This window comes from Biomphalaria glabrata, chromosome 2 (assembly GCF_947242115.1).
Source record: "Biomphalaria glabrata chromosome 2, xgBioGlab47.1, whole genome shotgun sequence".
NCBI classification, from domain to species: Eukaryota; Metazoa; Mollusca; class Gastropoda; family Planorbidae; genus Biomphalaria; species Biomphalaria glabrata.
In genome coordinates this window covers 46222024-46248414 of record NC_074712.1, presented here as the reverse complement: position 1 = coordinate 46248414, position 26391 = coordinate 46222024, and the positions used below count along the sequence as shown (strand labels likewise).

At 30.7% G+C, this 26391-nt stretch overlaps 2 protein-coding genes across 3 annotated transcripts in view; one reads left to right on the top strand and one right to left on the bottom strand.

Moving 5' to 3' along the window:
• Positions 1–15080, bottom strand: part of LOC106054731 (ubiquitin carboxyl-terminal hydrolase 7-like) — a 31910-nt gene extending 16830 nt beyond the window's left edge. The window contains exons 1-20 of one of the 2 annotated variants that reach the window (XM_056020861.1): positions 14944–15080; positions 8349–8438; positions 8105–8207; positions 7289–7452; positions 7116–7180; positions 6709–6797; positions 6489–6597; positions 6223–6353; positions 6060–6114; positions 5391–5471; positions 5156–5246; positions 4029–4111; positions 3459–3568; positions 3217–3370; positions 2236–2380; positions 1694–1763; positions 1385–1516; positions 1237–1300; positions 1006–1107; positions 591–690 (exon numbers count right to left, since the gene is read on the bottom strand). In XM_056020861.1, the coding sequence (XP_055876836.1) occupies positions 591–690; positions 1006–1107; positions 1237–1300; positions 1385–1516; positions 1694–1763; positions 2236–2380; positions 3217–3370; positions 3459–3568; positions 4029–4111; positions 5156–5246; positions 5391–5471; positions 6060–6114; positions 6223–6353; positions 6489–6597; positions 6709–6797; positions 7116–7180; positions 7289–7452; positions 8105–8207; positions 8349–8438; positions 14944–14971 (1966 nt within the window). In that variant the 5' untranslated portion in view covers positions 14972–15080. Of the gene's footprint in view, positions 1–590; positions 691–1005; positions 1108–1236; positions 1301–1384; positions 1517–1693; positions 1764–2235; positions 2381–3216; positions 3371–3458; positions 3569–4028; positions 4112–5155; positions 5247–5390; positions 5472–6059; positions 6115–6222; positions 6354–6488; positions 6598–6708; positions 6798–7115; positions 7181–7288; positions 7453–8104; positions 8208–8348; positions 8439–14556; positions 14891–14943 lie in introns of those variants that run through there. The other variant, XM_013210727.2, reaches the window with a different exon arrangement.
• A 616-nt stretch (positions 15081–15696) lies between these two features.
• Positions 15697–26146, top strand: LOC106054742 (HUWE1-associated protein modifying stress responses-like). The gene is made up of 4 exons (XM_013210738.2): positions 15697–16048; positions 17677–17751; positions 19621–19905; positions 23441–26146. Exons 1-4 carry the CDS (start codon positions 15847–15849, stop codon positions 23647–23649), a joined length of 771 nt encoding a protein of 256 aa, XP_013066192.1. The 5' UTR covers positions 15697–15846; the 3' UTR covers positions 23650–26146.
• The last annotated feature ends 245 nt before the right edge of the window (positions 26147–26391 follow it).

Genomic DNA, 26391 nt, shown 5'->3' with positions numbered 1-26391 from the left:
GAGCAGAACATAAATAAACAAAAGTAATCAAAGAAGCTTCGATCACAAATAGTAAATCTAGATTACATGTCAATCATGCGAAATGGTTTTAGATTTTTAAGTAAAAGTGAAGTTTCCTATTAGACACTGAGGTCCAAGAGTTAAGTTCCTGTCATCAATAGCTAACCAGGGTGACTTAATTAACCACAAACTTGCACTAGATTTTCTATCTAGAACCCAGTGCTTTTTTGTGACAGTGCGCACCAGTACAGCCTACCAGCACCTTTTCAAGGGGTGGAAAAAAATTATTACTTTTCTTGCATTTTAACGTTTAATATTAATTTATTACTGGTTAAATGTTACGCAATCCATCACTGAGTACCAGCTACTGGAGAAAAAAAAAAAAAAAAAAAAAAAGCACTGCTAGTACTTACTTAAGTTGGGAAGACTACAGTATAACTCTCTCTTCACTAGATATGAGCTTGAAATCATCTAATCAACAGCATATAAATTTAACCTTCTACCACTCCATACCAAAGTGTTTAATCCTTCTACCACTCCATATCTAAGTTTTTAATATAATAATTTATGACTTTGCTACAAATACATACTATCTTTATCAAATGGTGGTAACTCCTGCAAACCACTTTCTGGAGTGAGGGTTTCCACAAAGATGACCCAAGGGTTTTCCTGCTCGGAAAGCTCTGAGACCTTAAGAAATAAAATAATTATACATGGTCAAGTTAAAAACACTACTAAAGGAAGGAATTTAAACTGAATCTAAAGGTAACTAATTGTACTTGTTTTAAGAGCAGGGGCAAATCGATGTTTATGCAGTTCACATTCTTGGAGTATTCTTTATTATAAACAATAGTAAACTATGCAAGGCTCTGTGTCTGCGATTGCCCTGAGTAGGCCAGATCTAAACATATTTGATTACTAACAACAAAGAAACTTGCTGTGACATTTATATTCTCACTAATGCAATGCTAACCAAAGCAAATTCAGTATTTCAAAATCTCTTACTTGTTTGTTGAAGTCCGCCTCAAGGTCAAGAATTGTTGGTCTGAATGTTTGATTTTGTCGACAGTGAAAAGGCCATGGCCTTATTTGTTGGACAGGATATTTCTGCAAACCCAATTAGAAGTGTTTAATTTATTCAATCAATAACATCATTTCACTTATATAGAAAGCTAATTCTTTTTGCTTTACTTACAAAAAGTAAACATTCGACTCAATATAACTAAGTAGACTTACCAAATTCTCAGCCAGAATGTCCATAAATTCTGCAAGTGTTGAAGTTTTCTTGACTTTAAAACTTCTAAAAAAAAAAGTAACATAAAAGGTAATTTAAAAAACAATTATAACATGATCAATTTTATTTGAAGTTGCAATAAAATACTACCTATAGTTCACTTTCTCTGTATCAAATAAATCATTTCCTTGGTGACCACAGAAATGGTCCTCTGTCAATACATGCACATTCATATAGAGATGAGCCTCTGTTCTTTCCTTCCGTTTAAGAGCTTCTAACTTTCTGAAATATGTAGGACAATGTATTTGTTGAGAGATACAAAATCTTCATGGAATTCTCACACAAAAATAAAAAAAACAACAAGAGATATACAAACAAATGAATGACAAACTCAAACTGTAATATGTGCTATGGTTCCCTTTTATACAATTACAACTTTTGCTATTAAAAAAAAAATACCTTTCTTCATTTAATCTTGCAGTTAAAGAATCAGGAATATCTTTCTCACTCACAGGTTCTAGGATTTCACCTAAACATTAAGATAACAAAAATTTAAATAAAATATACAGTACAACTATGTTGATTTAAAAAGCCTAACTGTTACTACCATTCACAAAAAAAAAAGAAGGTTTGAAAAAGAAGAAAATGACCTAGCTGTGACACGTATATTTTGAAAACAAATACATATGTTGGAGTCATGTGACAAAGACATTATTTGTCTCATAATTGATTTAGCATGAATTATACATTCTAATTTCTATTTTCTTCATTTGTAAAATATATTTAAAAAATACTAAAGAAATTTAATTCACTTTGGCAGACATTTCCACTGTTAGTAAGTAATACATTGCTTGTCTAAGAATGTGTCAGGAACTCAAGAGTAAAGAGTATTAAATAAAAAATTAAGTAAGAAAAACCAGTAGGTAAAAATGAATAACTATGGCCCACATATGAATGTGATATAGAGATTACATATATGCAATAACAGATGTCAAACTTACTCAAATCACTTTCACGTATATACACCAACATGTAAGCATTTGTACAGTGTCTGACGGTAAGGTCTTCATCCTGACCGCCAAAATTGTGGTCAATAGCTTCTGACTTTGTACACCGAGATACTACATCATCATCAAATTTGCACCACTTTCAAATGACGACAGAAAATATTTACAGTTACAGAACTAATAAACTATAGTTTTAACGAATACTATTGTAGTTATATATTTATAAATTTAATTAAATTGAATACATTTACTTAAACAAATAAATGAATTAACCCCATCCACTTAAAAGGTAGTCCTCAAAGACAGTAAATGCTTAACATCTGAAAAAACAAAAACTAGATCTAATCTAACCAATAATATTGGTTCATTCTTACAGTAGCTGTTAGGCTTAGTAATGGCCTATTCCATAGCTAATGGTACAATCCATAAGTATTAGGATAACGAACTTAAGAAAAAAAAAGTAACATTTTCATCTAAACCCCTCCCTGTCACAAAAAAAGCTAACAAACTGGGCAGTGTAAGGCTAGTCAAGGCTACGTGTAGTAGGTCATGACAAGACAACCAAACGATAGTGTTTGTGTGTGTTAAGTGGTCAGGCGAGAAAATACACAATGCCATGGTTACTCAAGCATCTAGATCTAACTGGATAGACCTATATCAATTTATTTTACTAGATTGTAAACATTACTATGTGGTTTTCCATATACAGTAAGTCAACAGATTAAATTAAAAGGTTTGTGTGACGTCACATAAAAACCTGGTGAAAATCTGACCGTTCTGGATGCGCAGAAAAATTATGTCCAATAACATCAATTAATAAGTTATTATTGAAAATAAACTCAATAATATATTCATTTTCTGTCAATCAATACATAAATTATTTTTAAAAATGGTGAAAATGATCAGTTTACCTTTTCCCAACAATTAGTATTCTCTGAAAGATTTGAAAGACAAACAAAAATGTAACACACTCACTTTTCCATCTCCTTTAGGATTAATATAGACAACATAATGTCCTCCATGATTATCTCCACTATGAACAAGTACTGCATGCAAGAGATATGTAGCTGATGTTTTTTCTTTCTTTTGAAGGAACTCATCCAAAACTAACCTTTCTGGAAATTCAAACCTAAAGGAAAGATTTCAATTGGCAGGTTAAAAAATAAAGATATTTATAAATTCTCTATTTAAAGCTGGCATTTAGAAGAAGGACTTACCTATCATTAATTTTTATATTAGCATCTGTTACTGGGTCATACATGAAGCGCATCAGATGAAGATGTAACACAGGAGGAAATGACAGAAAAATAACACCTTTCTCAGATTCCTAAAAATATAGAACATAGACAAATTAATCATTAGAATTCTAAGTCACATAAGTTGACTTTTGATAGCCTGACACTCCATAATCCCACACACTCTCTAATCCAAGGCAGCACTGACAAGTACTTTATGTATACTTTAATATGTAGATCTATAGAATGTAGGTAGTAGTACAAGATATGAAAGCTAATATCATGTTTTGTGCTTATAAGATCACAATCAGAAACAGCAATAAAAAACTCAAATAAGAAAAGGATTTTATAATGTGTTAAATTTAAAAGTAAAGTAGAAAAAAATTTACATTGTTTTCTTTCAAATAGATACAAAATTAAAAGCAAAGCATTCCAAAATATTTTCAGCAATTCGATAAAGACAATCTCTAAGGTCACATTATAAAGAAAACCAAGTTGTTTTCAGTCTTTGTTTCTTTTAAGCTACTAATTAATGTAGTAAAACAAACTGACCTGTAAACCATATTCTCCTGCATCATATTTATTATCACCATCAAGTGTCTCTACTGTACAGTACTCTTTGAAAGATTCAACAACTACAAACAGAAAATATCAAAACCCAAAAATCAAATCTATTTAAGTCTGAGTTTAATTTGTAAACAAAATTGAGACAAATAAAAAAAAAAGTTTAGGATACAAAAATCTTTGAAAACAAGATCTCAACTCTTTTTCTCAGGAACAACAGTGTCAACTTTAAATGGCCATTTTTTTCACATTAATGTAGATGCTTTCAAACATAAGTTTTATAACTCACTTTTCTGTCTGTTAAAAATTATGAACATGTTTTTTTCTCCCATTTCCCATTCTCAGATCAAGTTAAAACTTTGCACAAATATTCAATGAACCAGACAAGACATGAATCAATAAAAAAAACAACCAAAAATATAAGTTCATTAATTATTGGTGATTAATTATTTTGTTTTATATTGGAAAAAGGGGAATAAATGCTACTTAATGAGAGATATGGATATATATGTGGATTTAATCCCCTTATTACATTATGACGTTTTTTTCACTCACTTCCCATTCTTGGTTGAGTTGAAATTTTGCATAATTATTCATAGTCGATGACAATACAACAATCAATCCAAAAATTGACCAATTAGTTAATCATTTAGTACTAATTAATTAATTTTGTTTTATATAGCAGAAAGGGAGCTAAACCCGTAATTTTCAGATAAATGGATAAGATAAGCTTTGTTTCTATTCTTTTTTCTACTGCTTGTTAATTGCTTAAAACTTTTCAATGAGGCTTACATTAGAAAAGCTCTCAAGATTTTTATCTTCAGTGTTTTTAAAGATTTTATTCATAAAGTTTTGTGCAAATATGGAAAAATATCATAAAAAATATTTTTCATTTAATCATAAAATATTTCCTAAATCTAGTCTTTAAGTGATTTGTTCATAATCCAAAATTACTACTAAATATACCATTTTCTGAAACAAAAAGGTTATTGAAGTGAAACCATAACATGGCACTGTATGACAAATGGATGATTACACCAGAGCATGGAAATAATTAGGGAGAGAAAGAGTTCAAGCTGGATTCTGATATAAAGTCCACTGAGGTTTTTACTTACCACTTTTCTTCCCCTTTATGTTCAACTGAATATCAAAGAATGTTTCCTCTCTTTTAGAATCATATTCCACATGCTTGCATTTTATGTAAGACTAGAAACAGAAAATACAATTTTTTCAAGACTTGCATCAAAAAGGTTTCTTTAACATTATTTTAAAGCTTTAACCATTCAGTTATATATATATGATAAGTAAAATGCAAATAAGCATTTGACAATAGAATTTGTACAAACTTACCAACATTTTCCCTTCAAACAACTTTGGAATAGTCCCTTCCACACAAGTGCCTTTCATTTTGCTTTCCATGTTATCTAGCAACTACATCAGATAACAAAATGTGAATAGAAATTTTAGGAAGATATAGAAACAAAAAATATTGACTACATTAAATAGATACTTAAAATAGAATTATACAAGGTTCCATTTGTTCCTACTCAGTTTTTGTTTTTAGAATCAATGGTAACATACAGGATGATGGTGGCTTAGATTAAATTTAGTAAAAATAAAAAAATGATGAAGACAAACTATAATCACACTGTAAAACATTCTAGAACTAAATATACATTTTCTCTAAGGAAAGTACTTAGGGAATGGCACTGTGAACACACACAGGAAGGAAATGGAAAACAATAAAAAAAATTTTTTTTCATTATTATTAAAAAAAAAGATAATGAAAATAAAGGGGACACATTTTTTTTTGGTTGGAATTTGGCATAACAGAAAAGCAGAATGAATGTTTTATTTTTCCAGTCTATTTGGCTAAAATGCATAACAGTAGGTATGTACTAGCTTCAGCAGTCAAAAAAATCCTAAAGCTAAATTGACTACAAAAATTAGTGTTATATCATTATATATAGACTATATATAAATATATATATATATATATATAATGGATATTAAGCTCACCACACGACAAAGCTCCTGAACATCATGCTGCATGAAGGAGTCCAGAGTCTCCCATCTGAAATATAATTATTTATATCATTTAAGTGAAAATAAATAAATAAAGACTAGATGGAATCTCACCAAATATTGTTACCCAAAATGTTAAAGAATTTCACAAACAAACCCAAATGATCTTGTTAGTTTCTTTGTCCCAACTGGTTTGTCTGAAAACTGCAACTCATAAAAAACTCGTTGAAGTGCTAGCGGGACACTTCTTGTACTGTCATCACTTTCAGTTGGCATAAGATAAACTGCCTGAAATGGAAGTTATCATGAGCTCATGTTAAAAAAAACAACCTGAATGATAAATGAAAGAATTATTTCAGCTTTTAAGATTTTAAAATAAAAGCAGCCATTATAGAACTGTTAAAAAAGCAAAACAATTATTACCCGTCTTAATTTGTTAGTGAAAAATAAGGTTTGTAATAATGAGTTCATGTAGCATGTTGCTCCCTGGTTTTTTAGTCCAACATAACCAGTATGTTTTTTGGAGTCCCAGCTGTAAAGAGAGCATTAAAAGAAATGTCACTGGTAGTTAAAGAAAAAAAATTGAATTGTAAAAATACAATGTAAACTGACAAAGTTAAAGAGTTTTAGTATAAACACTAACCTGACTCCATGTGGAGCATCTGCTGTAACATGTACTTCAAGAATAATTTTGTCATCTTTAATAAAACCAGCAGACGGATCAAGAACTTCCTATAAAAAAAAAAAAAGAAAAATAACAGCACCTATACTATTCATGTGTAATTCTTTAGATTGAAATGTTTTCAACTAAAAATTTTTTTGTTTGTTTGTTGAAGGGATCTTTTTTATATTAAGAAATCACAGAATAACATAAGAATTACTATGTTATTAAAAAAAATATTCTGATTATTTCATTGATTCCCCACACATTAAAGGCATTTGTCAACTATGTATTCCAGACAATCTTAAGTTACTGTCATAAAAGCGTAACAAATTTAGGTTTTTAAATACTACGATAAGTATGAATTGAAATAAGCTAAACCAACTTACTTGCCATGCCATGAAGTGACTGAATCCCCAATCGTTTTCTTTATGATAGAACAAATGCTGAATGGCTGTTGCAGATATGAACAAAAAGAAATATAACTAGCTGGAAACAATGTGCACACTAAAAAAAACTGCTTTATCAATGACAATTGTTTTTTTATATTATAATTTCTTACATCTTTTGCAAGGTTCCCCTTCAGAATCCCATTTCAACATTTTTAAATCCGCGGAAGCTTGACAAGACCAAGATGTTGACTCGGACTCTCCATTGCACTGAAGAAAAAAGCCGAGGCTCTTCTGTCTTTCTGCATGATTTTTTCGTGGCATAGCCATTATTTTCCTTAAAACATAAATGAGTTTTTAAATTAATAAAATGAAAAGACATTCTTGTATGGAAATGATACTTAATTGAAACATGATTGTTAGAGATAAGCTCTTTGATTATAAATTTGATACAATTTAAACCAAACATCATCAATACCAAAAAAAGAGCAAATTTTTAAAAAGTGAACTATTTTGTTTTCCTTTTCACCAAGTGTTGCTCTTAATTACTTTCGCCTTTGTAAATAATTTCCCCTAAACACTAATAATTCTTTAATTTTACCATAACAAAACTTTATTCCATTTTCTTTTTAGCTTTATGCTAAATAAATCTAGTTGTATAAATCTAGCTTGTTTAGCTGTCTCTTGTTAATGCTATTAAAAAAAAAAACAAAAAACAAAAAAACAAGCATCATTTTATTTTAAAATTTACTATGCTTCATTGCAAAAAGTCCTTACCGATACCCCAATATATTACTAAAAAACTTCTAGAATTTTTATTTTTAAACAATATACTAAATGAACTTATTCACATCAGCTATCAACTAAATTTATTGGTGAAAACAAAAATTGAACCAGAAATTATTTTTTTTTTCAATTTCAAAAGTCAATAATAGCAAGCATTCTTTGTGAACTATGTCTATTCAGTACAACAATGGAAATATTTTTACCAAGGAAGATTTCTGACCATACATGGAGGACTGAGAACAGATTCTTCAAGCTTACTAAAATTTTCAACTACAAACTGGAATGTTGCCTCTGCTCTGCTCTCATCTACAATAATACAAGAAAATAAGATTCTTCAATAGATTATATCCTTTCATCAAATCTACACATGAATTTAACAAACAAAAAAAAAAAAACCCAAGAATTAAATGCATTAATAATTCTAGTGGATGAGCAAGTCTTCATTACCTTCCTCCATTTCTTCTTCATTTTGTAAAGGGGCTTTAACTTCTCCATTAACAGCACCTTGGTAATCACTGTCACTGTGACAGTTATTGCCTTGTTTAAAAAAAAAAAAAGAAGATATTTTCAAAAGTTAAATATAAATAGTTGCAATAAAGGAAAAAGTAAACCTAAACACTTCAAAGTACAGCATTATTGGAATATGATTTTGTGAAACACTTAGAAAAAAAAAAAAAGAAAGAAAGAAAAATGGCATGCAAGCCTCTTAAGTAGTATTATTCTTTTAATTAACAATTGTTTTAAATATAAGGTGCCGACAATTAGTTAATGGAAACTGATTTTAAGAAAATAATTTTTCCCTCTTTAAAAATGTTTTTCTTTTCTCTAAAAAAAAAAAAAAAAAAAGACATAATAAATAACTTCTTTCAGGCTTTCCTATGAAAATCACAACGTATAATATCTTCGCTTCATACTAATTAATACATCTTGTAAAGATTATATAATTTGTAAATTAAAATCACCCTACTGAGATTTGATAAAATCACTCTACAAGAACTTGGGAGTTTCGAGTCAAGGATGTGAAAATTAGACTCTTGAATAAAGTAACACTGTTATTAAGTTAACAGCTTAATGTTTGTGACTGACTCAGTATTTGAGACTGACATTACATCGTGACCATGGTTTGTATCTGGTTGACCAGTAAATGACATGAACACATTCTCAAGATGTTACACACACACATAAAAAAAGTATTAACAATTTCACCACACATATTTATTTCAAGGCAGTCCTCTGATGTTCCTCCCCTCCCCAATTTTTTTTATACAATACTATGTCTTACCCCCCCCCCCCCCCTTTATTTATTGCTGTATCCCTTACATAAAGTCAGAATGTAAATAAATATGAACTTGCTATATTAGGCACTGACAAACTTATCACAAGCCCACCAGACAGCTTAAATGGTCCCCATCATTAGCATGATTAACACAGAGTTCACCTTCATAAGTACCCACATGCAGCGATAATCCCTTTCTTTTTGCCCATTCAACTTATTCTTAGTTTTAATAACACCTTGGCAAATAACAAACTTATGTAAGAAAATGTTAAGAAAATTTTTTTTTCATTCACAAGTTATATCCCTTTGATGTGTGTTTTCAACATAAAAATCGTATTCGCTAATGTCATTGCTGATAGTGATAAACAAATACTACAAGCTCAGATAGCAACAAACAGCATAGGGCTAGACATGCACATGTTTCCGTGCATATTTAGAAGCCTTTTATGTTTAGATGATGCCTCAATTGTCTAAAATCTCTTTCAATCTCATTTGTGGACCAGTGAGGGGGTATCTAGGAGTTGGTTTTCCGTGCTGCCAGTCAACTAGTGCCTTCAAGCTTAAGTAAAAGTTTCTAAAACCCTTGTTTCAGTGTAAACGAAACTAGATCTAAATGCCATGTGTCTGAGCTATATATATAAAGAAAAGGAGCATGCACTAAGACCTAAGACAATAGCATAGCCTATCAGCCATAGCAACGAAATAAAGGGCGATTTTTTAAATGAATATACTAAGACCTAAGACAATAGCATAGCCCATCAGCCATAGCTACGAAATAAAGGGCAATTTTTTAAACGAATATGGTGGGGTGTACGCCAATATCATAAAATAGGATGGTTATTGGAAATATTGTGAGCTACAGGAAAATGACTAGGGCGGAAAACAGATTTGTACCCAAAAATGCAATTTTGAATTTCATCCTTCATTTTTTCTGTAAAGCTACTACCTGTGATGTATTTGTTTGTTGTTTTGGGTAGAGCAATGTTTGTGTAAGCTGTCATAATATCAATAAATGTTTTAAATTCGTTTTTATTATGAGTTTGTGCATCCGAGAGTATTACAGAGTATAGAAATTAGGACATAATTTACTTTTAACTTATATGTGTTCTTCTTTGAAAAGGTTTAGTAAGAAAAATATTTTTTAAACATTATTATATGTAAATTTACGCTTAAAAATGAATGTTGTAAATATTGCAGACCTGCCTACCGAAATAAGTCCAAATGCGTAGTAGCAGATGGTCAAAATGCGTATTTTAGCACCAGAATGCGTAACGCTTACGCGATCCACTATTTTGTCACATAGATCTCTCTCTCTATATATATAATATTAGATCTAGACGTCATGATTAGATCTACAATCTAAATCTAGATCAATACGACAATAGAGATGATATCTTAGATCTGGATCTATGACCATGTCTACATAATGAATATAATCTACTCTAGATCTGGGCTCAAGAGTGTTACCGATGCCGGGGATCTGGTACAAACTTTCGTAGGCCTACCTTCATCCTTGATCTTGACTAGATGGTAGTAGATGTTATCAATCTAGATTTACGGGAATCAGGGATTCAACATAATTAATATCTACTACTGAACTTACAACTGACGGTACCAACCCGCCATTCCCTCACTCTCGCGTTCTTCATTTCTAGACTAAATCTAATTGCTTTTAAGAACCAATCAACGTATAGATTCTAGTCAATTTAAATCATACTACAACTAAATTGGATCTAGATTGTAGAGTAATGCAGAGAATCATGACATAACGTAATGGCTAGCTAGACTCTAGCTAAATCTATTCCTGTATAACAAATTATCTAGATTCTAGATCTAGAATCCAGATCTAGACTAGATATCTACAATGTTACTCAATGTGTTTTGAATCGATAGCATTTCAATATTTTTTTCTATATACAAATGAATATGGGAATCAGGGATTCAACATAATTAATATCTACTACTGAACTTACAAAAAAAAAAAAAAAAAAAGAAAAAAAGTCATGTTGGTGTATCAGCTAACTGACGGTACCAACCCGCCACTCCCTCACTCTCGTGTTCTTCATTTCTAGACTAAATCTAATTGCTTTTAAGAACCAATCAACGTATAGATCTGGATACCTTTTCTGTCCCCCCCCCCACCCACAGGACAGCTTAGCGTGACCTCCGTGATTGCTCGTAAGAGTCAAGAGAGGGGGGAAAAAAGGACACGAAATGCGTAATGCGACAGGTTAAATGCGTATTTGCGTACTGAATACGCATTTTGCGTAATGGTAGGCAGGTCTGATATTGTTACACAAGAAAATTAAAAAATAACATTATTTTGAATTAAATAAAAAAAAAAATCATTACCTTGGGGTTGTGACCTAATTTGTCTGTCCTAACACAAGGCTAGAAAAGAATATCCCCCCCCAACCGATTTATATATATATAAAAACATGTTTTTTAGGTCCCTTAAACATATTTTAGATATTTGTGGGTAAATAAAGTACTGAGTTTTTTTGTTTTTTTTTTCTTTCAAAAAACATGTTTTTTTAAGTGCCTGCCCGGATGTCTGTTTGTTCTTCTTCTTCTTCTAGCCAGCTTTATTGCTGCTGAGCTGTGAGCTCTTTTACAGACTGTGCCAAGAAAAAAAAGTGTTTTTTTCTTCAGTTGTTCAGCACTGCCGTACAGGGTGTTGGTTATGTTGGGCTGTAGTGGAAGTAGGGTCTGCCTAAGGTGGATTAGGGAGGGACATTCAAAGAGGATATGGTTTACGGTTTCAAAGGGGTGGGCGCAGTGTCTGCAAAGGGGGAGTTGTGTGGAGTTTATTTTGTTCAGGTGGTAATTTAATAGTGGTGTGTGTCCTGTTCTTAGTTGGAAGATTGTAAATTGTTCTTTGCGGGAGAGGAAGTTAATACTGTCCAGTTTATTAGGCGCAGTCATTTCTTTGTACATGGCTCTGCCTGTGTTTCCTGATGCCCATTGTCTGTCTCAGAAAATCAGGGTCATTTGAATCAGATTAATAAACTAAATTTTACTGCAAATACTGATTATATCAGCAGAAAAGGGCAGCAAAGATTACGACTACTAAGAAAACTGTCCTCGTTTAATGTTAGCGAAAAAGCCTTGGCTCCTTGGCTATGTTTTATCACGCTCACATCTGCAATATTTTCAGTTTCAATATCACTGCCTGGTATGGCAATCTGAGCATTAAAAATAGGAATAAACTTAATAGAATCCTCAATGCTGCTGGCAAAATCATTGGCAAAAAACAAACCCCATTTGGGCAGTTGTTTGAGACAAACATCTATAAAAAAAGCTAACAAGATCCACGAAATAAAGAATCACCCTTTGTGTCAGGATTTTGTGATTTTACCATCACAAAAGAGATACAAGACACCGATAGCAAAGAAAAACAGACACAAACACTCTTTTGTTCCCCTGGCAATCTTATCTTATCTTATATAATACAGACGTTACTTCAAAAAAGAAGATGATTACGTCCTACGCGTCATGCATTTAGTCATGCATATTAACCAATGACTTAAATTCTGCCAAGTCACTGGTTTTCCTGGCTAGCTCAGGAATCATTAAGGTATAAACTTTGTCACATGTAAATTATGAGTGAGTCTGGTGTGAATGTACACTTTGGTTTCTTATAGTTATAATGTTTTTTGTTTGGTGTAATGCACAAATTGTAAGACAAATTTCCTTACGGATAATAAAGATTATTATTATTATTCTCCCGGGAAATTTCAACGTGAATTTTCACCAGTTCTAACATAGAACCATTTGTTTCCAATAGGTCTTTAATGCTTTATTATCTGTCCTAGTTTTCTAGTGTAGAAATCTTGTCAATGCTTATATTATGTGCGCGGACCGCATTTAGCTATGTCTAGATCTAGATCTAAATGTAATTTTTATCAAAGGTAATTATAGACTAGTTTCTATACATAATTCAGTTGATTTCGTATGTAATTATTCTGCTTTATTATTGATTTAGATCTAGATCTATCTTTTGTCCTGCACGAGCCATGTAAAAAATCAACAAACATGCGTTTTGACTCTAGACCTAGAGTAGATCTAGACTATATTCTAAATCTAGAACTATTAAGTTACAATAATAATATCTAGATTTAGATAGATCTAAATATAGATCTATATCTCTAGCGAAACGCCTAGGTCTATGATAATAATGCATAGATCTAGATATTATAAATTAGATTTAGACTTGACATCATCAGCGATCAATAAAATCTTGTATTTTTTAGTATTGTCATGTTTTTTTTATTTCTAGATTCTAGATCTATATTCAAAATCTAGATCTAGATTATTAGAAAGCTAGCTCTAGACTAACAGTCTAGAGCTCTAGACTAGATTGACTAGATCTAGATCCACGTTTAGTCCAAGATATAGCCTATGAAATAGAAGTATTACAGTAATAATTTAAACACCATAGATCTAAGTCTAAATCTACTAAATCTATCAATTTTATAAATATACTTATGGACATTGTTAAAAACAACAACAAAACATAAAAATTAAATAAATGTTTGTTTTTTTTTACTTTTGTCAGCAATAACAGATACAAAGATTGAGATAATAAGCATCATTCATCCTTGACTCTTCTAAGAATACATCTATAAGTATAAGTGTATAAGTATAATATAGAGATGTACACCCTTGTAATAATGTAGTATTCTAATCTAAATATAAAATCAGTACTGAGTAATCAGTGATTATCAGTGACAGTGTGAGTGTATCATTCATGTGTATTGTATAGAATTAGTAATTAGATCTAGAATAGAGCTTTAGAATATAAGAATAACTAAGAATAGATTTGATTCTAGAGTCACTCACTAGAGTGTCTACTAGACTACTAGAGAGTAGTAGCTCAGTGACTGTCACTGAGTCTTAAGTCTTAGTCTAGCTAGTTTAGTTTAATTACTATACTCTTATACTGACTTATACATACTACTAGATTAGATCTATAATCTATAGACTAGACTAGTATAGTAGAGAGTCAGCAGCCAGAGACTTTATAAACTTTATTACTATTACTACGTTTATTACTATTTATAATATACTATTACTAATTAGTAGTAAGTAGAACTATTAGTACTCAGTCTTTTAGTATAGTAGAGAGTCAGCCAGAGATTTTATTACTATTACTTAATTACTACGTTTATTACTATTTATATACTATTAGTACTATTACTAATAGTAATTCTAATTAGTAGTAAGTATAAGTCTAAGTTATACTAAGTATAACTATTTAATCTATTAGTACTCAGTCTTATTCTTAACTCTAGACTTCTTGATTTTCTAGATCTTGTAGTCATGTTTAGTATGGCATAGACTAGAATGTGGTAAGGTTTATATTTATTTATAACGCACCATCCTGGTCTGTATCCATGTCCTCTGCCTCTATTTTGTTACCATCGTTGTTGGCGACTTTCTCGTTTACATGGTTCATCATGTCGACGTTGTTCATCATATTCATATCATTAGCCTGATGCGATGTGACCGTTTGTTTATCTCGCCCGGAGGTCTGTAGACTTCTCTGCGAGACGGTCACCTTTACGTGCTTACTAGCAATTCGCCCAATGTCTGCAGATTCTACCCCTGTTACGGGGCAAACTGCTATGAAACAAATTGGTTGCAGAGACTTACGACTACTACAGGCGCCGGGATGAACAAAAATAAACAAGATGGCGGTCTCGCGGTTAGTAGGGGCAGTATGGGTTCATTGACAAATAATAGCAATTCAGAATAGAAACTTACTGTCGCTCGGTGTGATTTTAGCTGTCATTTTGATTATAAAAGCGCACAATCTACATTTATTTCCCTTATTTTTGTTTTAGAAAGATAGAAAGTAACTGAAATACTTTTCAAAGAGCCATTGGTGTTTGAGTAGACTATTTAGTGCAGAACTGTTATATTGACCATTTCCATAAAAAAATTTACAGCTAATTTTATTAAAATGTTCCATTATTATGTTTATTTTTTTTAAAGCAAGAAGCTCTAGTTTATATAAAGCATTATTATTTTAAAACGATTAATTCAATTTAGTTCTTTCATATCGGGTAAAGTTAAATAAGGTATTTTGATCATTAAGGCTTAGCACAGGTTAAATTATTAAATAAACTAACATCTTTCGTTGATTGGCTTGGTTTTATGTTGATAAATCGTAGACTTAATTATTTTCCAGTTTAATAGACGTATCAATAATAAACAAGTAAATAATTAACTGCGTTGTACGACTTGTTTTAGATCTAATGCCCAACAATAAATACCCAAAAATAATTATAATTTTAAATTTTAATATAAGTATAAAGTATTCTTTTGAATTTAATTATATTACAATTAAAATACTAAAATAACGTTAAAATACGGTTACATTGGACAAATACATTTTTAGGAAGAAATAAAAACTGATTAGAATAATTTTTATCTAGACTAAATCTATATAAATATTTTTCATGTATTGGTTTTCAATTTCTAAAATATCTGGTAAAAGTGCGCTTGCGCGAAGACTATTTCCGTTGAGTTAAAGACTATCAATAATACGACAGACCTCCGGTTACTAGTCTAGCTCTAGTCTATTTGTCGTTGAAGACATATTATATTTCTTAAATATGCGTAAATGTTTATAATCTTAGTATTAACGTAAATATCTGTATTAAAATGAATCAAGAGGCAAATCAGGACAGCGATAAGTCCCCAGACCATTGGTTCAGTAATTTTGAAGACGAATGTCTTGACGAATTAGAAAGTCAAGGTAGAGTGGAACCTAGACTTCAGTCCGCTGAAGAACATACAGCGCAACAGCTTTGGCTGGGTTTTCAGCATACGTCCACAGCAATAGCACAGTTATATAATTATAAAGGTTGTACATTAATTATAAATAAAGTGTCTATTCAATTCTAACATTGAGTAATATAAATAAAATTTATTTATTGTGACTCTCTAATTCTGTATTCATTCATCTAGATTATTCTAGATCTAGAATAATCTAGATTCTAGATTATTATTCTTAATTCTAGATTCATTCTAGATCTAGAACTAGAGTAAGTAGTAGACTATACTTTTTTTTTTTTTATAGTTTATAGATTCTCATTCTACTATTCTAGCTGGATGATCGATGGGATATCCACACACTAGTTTCACAGTATTATTGACTATTATTATTATTGATATATGAAAAAAATATGAAATGAAGAATTATCATTTTATGAATACAAAGTTAAGACTTAAATTTTAAGTAGAATCTAAATATTCAATGAATTGAAGATCTAGAATCTAGATTCAAAATCTATACTTAGAGACTTAGATCTATACCTTATATTCTAAAGTGGTAGACTAGTAGATACCAGCTAGAATCTTGAAATTGAATTGAAATCTTAACTTTCTAAATAGTCAATTTACCATTCTTCTAGCTATATAATATTAATTAATATACATAAAAAGTATTTAGTAATATATATATATATATATATATATATATATATATATATATATATATATACTAATAATACTATATATATACTATATTTATATATAAATTATAATAATCATATTTTATATAGATCTAGATAATCTAGATCTATATAATATAGACTAGTAGTAAAAGATCTAGGACTGTAGATAATAGTGTAGGTACTTTGATAACAATTCAGACTCATTGTGTCGTAATGAAACTTTTATTATAGTATCAAATAGTCCAGTTCTAAATCTTAAGTCAAAGTTAATAGTTAATATCAACTTTCTTGATCTACTTGAAGAAGTCTAAACACCAGTCATTAAATTGTGTTGAAGTAGATATTCCATTTCCCCCCTTCCTTTTTTTTTTTCAGTTGCTATTAAAAAAAAAATGTATTTTGAACTTAAAAACATCCTCTGTCTGTGGCACAATTCAAACCTTATTAACTACCAATAAGAACCTACAAGTCATTAACAAAACTAAAGTTAAAGTGATACACAGAAGCTATTTCCATGATGGAAATAGCCAACTTCCTGATGTTAAGTTTGATTGGGACTGTTGTATGAATGTACATTTCATTTTGCATTATATTGTAATATTTTATGTATGATGCACTACCCTTAAACAAATTTCTTTTTAACAAAATTTCGTCCTGATATTATTATTTATAGTGGTAGTGTCATGATCTTATAGTTTTTAATTAGTCTAGCTACTATATAACCATAATCATCTCCACACGCTCTCTCTAGTTTCTCTAGGTTTTGTTTTTACATGTTTTGGTTGTTCTTTCAGAGTTGGAAATTTACTTTCTAGTCCAAACCTCTCGCATGATGACAGGGGATGGGAGCGGGCAGGGTTTATACTCAGGACCATCGAAAAGTCTGAATGACAGTCGAGTGTGGAAACCACTCGACCAGGCAGTCATCCTTGCTTTGTTCAAGTGCGCTGCCATCAAATTAAATTGCATAACATTCCATGATTACTAGTACATATAATATGTTAATTCCTTATTTTATCATTTTTACTTCTATTAGATACTGCCCATGATGGATATGTTTTAATGGTTCCATTTAATAAAGCTGCAGAATCCCTTACTAAATTGTATAAAGGTATGTATCTCACTCAATTTTATTTTAAAAAGAATACTGTAATCTTCAATAGAACTTTTGTATGTAGCACATTATTATTATTATTATAAAGATATGACAAAAACTCTAAAATTTATTTATTTATTTAGATTACTAAATAACAAATTGTCATATGCAGTGGTCTTACATTTAGGACTTGACATTTAATAATTGCACTTCATTTCTAATAATACTGTTATAAACCTGGTGGTGAGATAGATGGGGGTAGTGCTGTGTTGTTTTTTCGACTATGCTAATTGCCCAGGCCAGCGCTAGACGAGCGGTAAACCGTGGGGAATGACAGTACACGCCCGTTCGGCAAAGGCCAGTGTTGTAAATATTACTCACGCCAGTCACTGCGGATGTGATCAATCAGTGGTCAAGCGACGTTCCATCCGATTCTAGAAGGCCTGTAGGGACTCTATATAAGAGCGAGTGTGTTAAGAGTCAAGACACTCCACATTACCTCGCAATGTGATCAGTACAAGGCAAAGTCAGAACCTGCACAGTGTGTGAAGTCAGTTCGGAGCAGAGACTAGGTTTTGGACAGTTAGTGTAATGTTGTTGCCAATTGTACAGTAATTGTGATGTATTTGAAATTAAACTGTTACTGATACTTTGGAGCCCTGGGTTGTGAGGTTCTTTAAGTTCGTTGTGTTGTGTGGTGCATTTTGAAGTGAGCCTGCATAGTGGGGAACGTTACAATATTTTGACTAGTATATGTTGTAGAAATAGATCAGATTTCTGACTTTGTAATTTTTTTTTTTTTTCAGTTGGTATTTTAAACCAAAAAGTTTGTAGAATGTAATGAAAATTACAGGTTTTTAATGAAATGTTGTTTATTATCCTTTTTAAAAAAATAAAATGGTGATGATTGTAACACTTCGTTTCATTCAAATAAAATTGTATTTATAAAATGTAAAGATTTGGAAAAAAAACAAACCTTTTAACTGTGTCCATGAACTGTTGTATAGTCATTTAGTAAAAAAATCCAAACACTTAGTGTTTTAATTGCTTTAATTTTATTATAGTACAGTTTCCTTTTGTTAAACACCCATATTTTTGTGTGTGTGTGTGTTGTATAGATAAACATTATTAAAAAGAATCTTTGTTCAATTGCTCCGGATCTAGGTGACTTGTTCACAGTTAGTGAATGTTCGTTTTTTGAAGGTTCATTGATAATTTAAAGAAATGAATTATTTAAAAAATACCTCTATTCAACTGATGTCTTCGTGGAACCTGGACACAGATCTCGAAAACAGCTCTAACAATTTTCCTAGAAATTTAACAGTTGATGTACAGCAGTGAGAAAAAATTACTAGCTCATTAGCCACACTGGTAAAACTCTAGCTTGACTGTTATTTTTCAAAGTAAAAAGGAAAATAAGTTGAATTTGACTAGAGAAGGAGAAATATTTATCTTGAGCAGACTATACCTTTTCGGGTTTTTCAGCTTACATTGAAAACTTTAATAAATTAATGTTCAGGAAAATTTAGCGCATCGTCTTCTAAGTCCACATCTAAAGACCTATCATTGGAAATTATATTGTTTCTATATCTGTACATTTGCTTAACCGAGATTATTTCTCCCAGGGGTGTGTGTGGGGTGGTGGTGTGTAAAATGTTCAATTGTTTTCTATCTAACATTCATTAGTTATGAGGGAAAAACTATCGCTCTATAGATTGTAAAATGGAGGCATTGTCTTTTTAAAAATATTTTAAATGTTATTCTTGTTTGTTATTTGAAAATTATCTTTATATAACAAAGGCATGAATTTCTCTTTATCTTGTAATTCTATATACCGATATTGTATATTTTCTCCCCCCCCCCTTTTTTTTTTTGTGACTCTAGATAGTCTTACAAATGCACGTGAGTGCCTACGTCTTGGAGTTCAGTGTGGAAGAAGTAGTCGTGCTAGAGACATTGCTGCCTGGGTTAGGAAGAAAAGGAGATGCATAAAACGAGAAGAATTATTGGCATATTTGTGTGGTAAAAGTTTACCCCCTCACCATGCACACCATCATAGGAATAGACAAAACAGAAGCTTGGAGAGACAGTTGCCTCGTCGAACTTCTCATCCAACAGATAACATTGATTCAACGGACTATCCAGTTATGGAAGCCTTCTCGTTGCAGGGTAAATAGTCTGTTAAGTTGTTTTGCTTCATTTATGTGTTCTTTTTTTTTTCCATCTATTGTTTTTTACCAATATATAAAAATAGCTTTTTAAAAATGATAATGTGCTCACTTTATAGGGAAAAAAATATAGAAACAAAATTAAGTTGCCCTTTCAGTCCTAGAAAACTAGGGCATAGTTGATATCTGGTTTAATGTGTTCTGTAATCAAATGTTTTATGAGTGTTTTACAAGCCTAGCACAATGACCAAGGCATTTACAGACCTGCCTACCGTTACGCAAAATGCGTATTCGTTACGCAAAATCTCCCAAAAATGACCGCCAGTACGCAAATACGCATTTAACCCGTCGCGTTACGCATTTCGTATGCTTTTTTTTTTCGCCTCTCTAGACTAGCTTACAAGCGGTCACGGAGGTCACGCTAAGCCCACCTGTGGGGAGAGGGGCGAAACAGAAAAGGTGGGGTGAACACAGTGTGCCCAGATCTATACGTTGATTGGTACTTAATAGCAATTAGATGTCTAGAAATGAAGAACGCGAGAGTGAGGGAGTGGCGGGCTGGTACCAGGTAGGTACCGTCAGTTAGCTGATACACCAACGTGACTTTTTTTTTTTTGTAAGTTCATTAGTAGAAATTAATTATGTTGAATCCCTGATTCCCGTATTCATTTGTATAGAAAAAAATCAATTCAAAACACATTGAGTGACATTGTATGATTGTAGATATCTAGTCTAGATCTGGATTCTAGATCTAGATTAATCTAGAATCTAGATAACTTGTTATACAGGAATAGAGTCTAGCTAGTCATTAGGTTATGATTCTCTACATTACCCTACAATCTATGATTTAGAATTTAGATTGACTAGATCTAGATCGATAACATCTACTACCATCTAGTCTAGATTCTTAGTCTTAGTATAGAATAGATCAAGGATGAAGGTAGGCCTACGAAAGTTTGGAGTAGACCTACGTTTGTAGCGGATCCACGGCATCGGTAACTAGTGATGGGAACTAAACTATTTTTTTTTAGTTAAACTAAAACTAAGTTTGAACTAAAAAAAAGTAATTAAACTTTTAGTTAATCACAAATTGAAAAAATTAGTTAAACTAAACTAAGAAACTTTAGTTAAACTTTTACTAACTATTTTGACCTTTTTTAAGGACAAACAGCCAAACATGAAAAATATAAAGCACAACCAATCTCTTTAGCAAAATGTAATAAACATTTATTTGTGCACATGAAAAAAGATTTAAATGTCTTTATGGGATAGATGTAGATCTTAATAGAATCACTAGAATGATACTATTATAGAAAGAAATTAGAAGTCATTGTCCAAGTTCTAATATAAGTTACCTTTAGAAGTAATGATAAAACTGCAATTAATAACTGCATGTTGACTCTAACTAACTCTAGATTCTAGAATATTCTGGCGGATCTAATATCTTCTACAAATGAAATGATCAGAAATATAATCTGGAGACCTAGACCTAGATCAAATAATTAATATTTTAATCTAAAAATAATCAAAGAAATACTTAGATAGTTACTACTACTAGATCTAGAATCTAGATAGAGTCTAGTAGATATCTTAGTAACTCTAAATCTAGAGATTTTAGATTATTATAATTATGATTATAACTAGATATGGGTATTTAGATCTATATACTATAGTAGATAATAGTAGATAGTAGATCTAGATCTAATAGATCTAGATAATAAATATAAGTAAGTATAATTATAATAGAAGAAGATGTAGATCTAGTCTAGATTTAGTATTAGATCTAGTAAATTCTAGTATAGTGATGACTATTATTAGTATTATAGTCATTATAGATCTATCATCTATGCATCTTAGGTCTTAGTATAATAAGTAATCTAAATATATCTAGATCTAATCTAGACTCTAATTCTAGAATAGTAGAATCTCTAAACTAATAGATCTAGTCTAATAAATTAAAGTAATATAGAGTTCAATTAATAGATTTATATTATTGACTTATAATTTTAAATTTACATCTAGATCTAAGACTAAGTCGACTAAGACTCTAGGCCTACTTAAGACTAAGAGACTAAAATAATTAAATATAGACTATTAATATGACTATAGATCTAATAGTAGTAATAGACTAATACTAATAGATTAGATGCCACTAGACTGTAACTCTAGACACTCTAGTAAAAAGTTTTAAAATAAAAAGACATTTCTTTAATACAGGAACACACTGGTGTTTAATAAAAAGCAGCAAAATGTAGATCTATAGAAGCAAGGAATTAATCAGGATTTATCAAGCAGCGAAAATTGCTAGAAATATAATGAACACGTTTATTTTTCTCGCCTTTCAAATAGTCTACCTTGAATTGGCGGGAATAGCGACCGAGTAAAGGTCAAAAGGCTTTCTAGTGACCTGTGCATCCTCTAGTTTATTCTCCTACTATTTATTATATATATTCTCCAAATTACATAGATCTAAATATTTATTGGTATGTATGTTAAAAAAGTTTGTAAAATTTGTAATTAAACTTTTTAGTTTGTAACTAAAAAAAATAATTAAACTAGGATTTTAACTAAACTTTTTTTTTTTAATTAAACTTTGGCCTTAACTAATTTTTTTTAGTTAAACTAAAAGTTAGCAACTTTTTAGTTAACTTTTGCCCATCACTATCGGTAACACTCTTGAGCCCAGATCTAGAGTAGATTATATTCATTATATAGACATAGATCTAGTCTAGATATCATCTCTATTGATCTAGATTTAGATTGTAGATCTAATCATGATATCTAATATTATATATATATTATATATATATGACAAAATAGTGGATCACGTAAGTGTTAGTAGTGTTACGCATTCTGGTGCCAAAATACGCATTTTGACCGTAAGTGTTACGCATTTTGACCGTAAGTGTTACGCATTTGGACTTTTTTTGGTAGGCAGGTCTGCATTTACTTTTTTTTTCAACACGTTTCGATAGCTAGGTGCACTGAACATCATCTTAAAGTAACAAATTTAAAAAATCCAGCTTTCCCTAGCACTTGAACTCAGATATAGTTTAAAAGCCAATTCCTTTACTTTACCTGGTTCTTCTTTTTCATTTAGTTTTCAGACACCTATTTTATACTTTTATATTTTTATGTGATTCTAAGTTAAAAATTATTGTATTAATTGAATTACCAAACCTTTCAGAAAGTTTATTAAAAAAAACACTATAGATGAGCTATTTATATTGATAACTTTAATGCAATATAACACAAAAATGAACTCAAAAGTTGTTCTTTGTATAAAATGTCCAACACAGATAATTAAGACGTAATTATTGCAAGCAAAACAAAATACTATAAAGCCTCCACTAAGCTAAGAACGCAAGACCGTTTTTGTTGTATGAAAATTTAAAAATTATTTTGCAAAGTTCAATTATTTAAAATGTATTTAATGTATTTCTTCCTATACTTTTTTATTTTAAAAACTAATTTAAGATCTGATACAAATTTGAAAAGCCTTTTTTTTTTTTTAACTCTTTTTGTATCGCAAGTAGGTCTGAATGGTGCAATGTCAAATATCAATATGGGATACAACAGGCCCAGTTCAACTACATCTTGTTCATACTCAAGGCCACAAGCTGTTGATGAACTTTACTTTCATGATGAACGAGCTCGTTCAGAAAATAGAAAACGTAGCACTTCTTCTTCAACCATGGATGTCAACATGGAATCACCATCAAGAAAACGTGGTAAATTCCTTTAATGGATTTTTACCATTCCTTCTTATTTTGTCAAGTTCAATTTCTCAGTGGGCTGTTTCAAACCTAATTGCACAAGGACATGAAGTAGAATGAAATGTTTAGAAATGAGCGGAATAAAATGCAGTGCCATTATTATGTGTAAACAAAGGTCACCATTTTAAGGGTTCTTTTTCTTTTCTGAGTTTATAAGTAGTACCTAAACAAAAAAAGTAAGAACAAAAGGTTTTCAAATAGATAACATATTTATATTAAAGAATTTTGTTCTAGTTAATTTTTAATTATTTTTTTTTATTTTTTTTTTTCAGTTTTTTCTTTTTAATTATTTTTTAGACTTTGTCTGCAACCACTAAATAATTGCAAAACAAAACAATTTAGCTGTCAAGATTCTGAAAATTAAAATATTTTAAAGCCTATCTTAATAATTTGTACACAAAAATCTTACTAATTCTCTTCATTGCTTTGGTCTGGACATTAAAGGTTTTATTGTATGTGTATTGGAATTGTATCAGTCAAATGATATTGTTTCTGAGGTAAACTTCATTGGTACAGAACATTTTGATGAAGATAATACTAATCAAATTAAAAAAGCAACATTTTCCAATTTAAATTTTTCTGAACTCTATCTATAATGAATGTAAAAGGTAACATTTTTAGAAGGTTCATTGATCTTACTTGTTGTATTTAGGAACATAGTTTTAATAATACCAACAGATTTTTTTTTTTTTTAATAATAATTTTTATCTTTTCATTTCTTTTTGGGGTAAATTTTATTTTTATCAGGTGGTTCACATGTTTCTTTTGAAGGGATTTTAAGTGGATGTAGTTCTTTAATGAAGAAAAGTGGAAATATCAACACAGCTTTAGGCATAAACAAACAACAACCCATAGATAAAGCTGTCAATACCTAACCCTTTGCATCAAAATATTCTATTTTGAGACTAAACAAAATGTAATTATTGAAATGTTTATGACGTATATGTAAATGGTATATGTATATAACGTGTAAACAAACATAAGATTGAACAGTACGATTACAACTGTATCTACATATGATGAATTGTTAAAACTTTTTGAGTGGCCATTATTTGAACTTGTATATCATTTTATGGTCATATATTTAATAGATAAAATACATTGTTCTTTTTATAAAGCTTTAGTTTATTTTATTGCGTTTCTGATAGAACCTGAAGTTGTACAAAACATAATTTTGTAAAGCTTTTTTTTTTTTTTTTTTAAAGTGTTTTGTTACAACTTAAAAAATAAGCTTTTGAGATTTGATAAAAATTTTCAACATAAGAGTTTGCTAGCAAAAATGACAATGAAAGAAATATCTTTTAAAAAAATTTGTTTAACTTCATTGCATGATCAATGCACATCTATTAGATAGCAGGCAAGGCCATATACTGTATTTATTTAGTAACGTTTCCACATATTTAAAACTCAAGCTATAAGAGTTGTAACCCTTCCTCATTGAAACTATGCTAATCATTTCTTCACTGGAATGCCTATAATTAAATCTTGTTCTCATTTAAGTGCATGGGGTTGTAGTGAGCATACATTTCTATGAGAGATGATTGGGCTGTGAGTAGATGAAAAAATGCATTGCTCAACAGGATCGATATGCTGTCAATGAATTGTATGAATGGTGTAATTGTTTTAGTAAGTATTTTTAGTGGCTGCCAACAACCTTAGTAACTACAAGGATTCTCATGGTACATTGATCAAACACCATGGGCAGATTTTGGCCTTGATTGTGCTGGCTTGCTTTTAACATTACCTTTGACATGGCTAAAGCCTTGATGGCTAGGTAACAACATTGTTACCTTGAACACATTGGCTTAGGCTTAGTGTTAACACCTTAGCACCTGGCATGATTGGTTCTTAGTTAAATGATGATGCCTTAGATTTGTTTGGTGAAGGTGAAAACAATTTTTGCCAATTGAAGCCACAAAAGTTGCCTCACAAGTCCTGTCACTTTAATCTCCAAATTGTGTATGTCTGACTGATATCTGAACTTGTATTGTCTATAACATGTTGTAAGCTTTATGTAGCTTTTCTAACATGTATCCATTACATAACTTTTCTGTTAGGTTTTTTCATGGTTCATCTTGTTTTGAAATATTATTCTCTAGTTCCAAGTAGGTTATAGGACATACTACTTGAATATTATTCACTGGCTATACACAAATATATATGTACATATACATTTATAGTACTATTTGACTTGCATGACTTGTTTCAACAGGCAGAATAAAGATAGGATAGGTAAGGGGGACAAAAGAGCTAAAATGTTGCTACACAATCAAACAGTAGTGGTCATTGCCTTGAAATTTGTTGCAAGTAAATGTATCTGTTGAACATTGTTTGAAATCTCGTCAAAGATATCTGATTCGATTATTTTGTCTACGTTTTTTTTTTTATTATGACGTGTGTTTACACAGAAGTTCTGTGATAGGTCAAAATGTCATTGAATAAAATAATTTCATCATTTGAAAAAAAGATTTTTTCTTTCCTTTTCTACTTGTGCTGTACCTGCATTAGTTTTTACATTTTTTGTTTTGAAAAATGATTTTGAGTTTATATTTATTTTTAATGTGTGAGTAGAGAGGAACAAATATTATGTGTAAATAGCCTTTATTAGAAACTTCCGAATAAGTTATATACGACCTTATAAAGGCATAGCTGTTGCTTTATATTCTTGAGTCATTATAGTATAGCTGACTGGTTCTGTGTCTTGAAGGTCA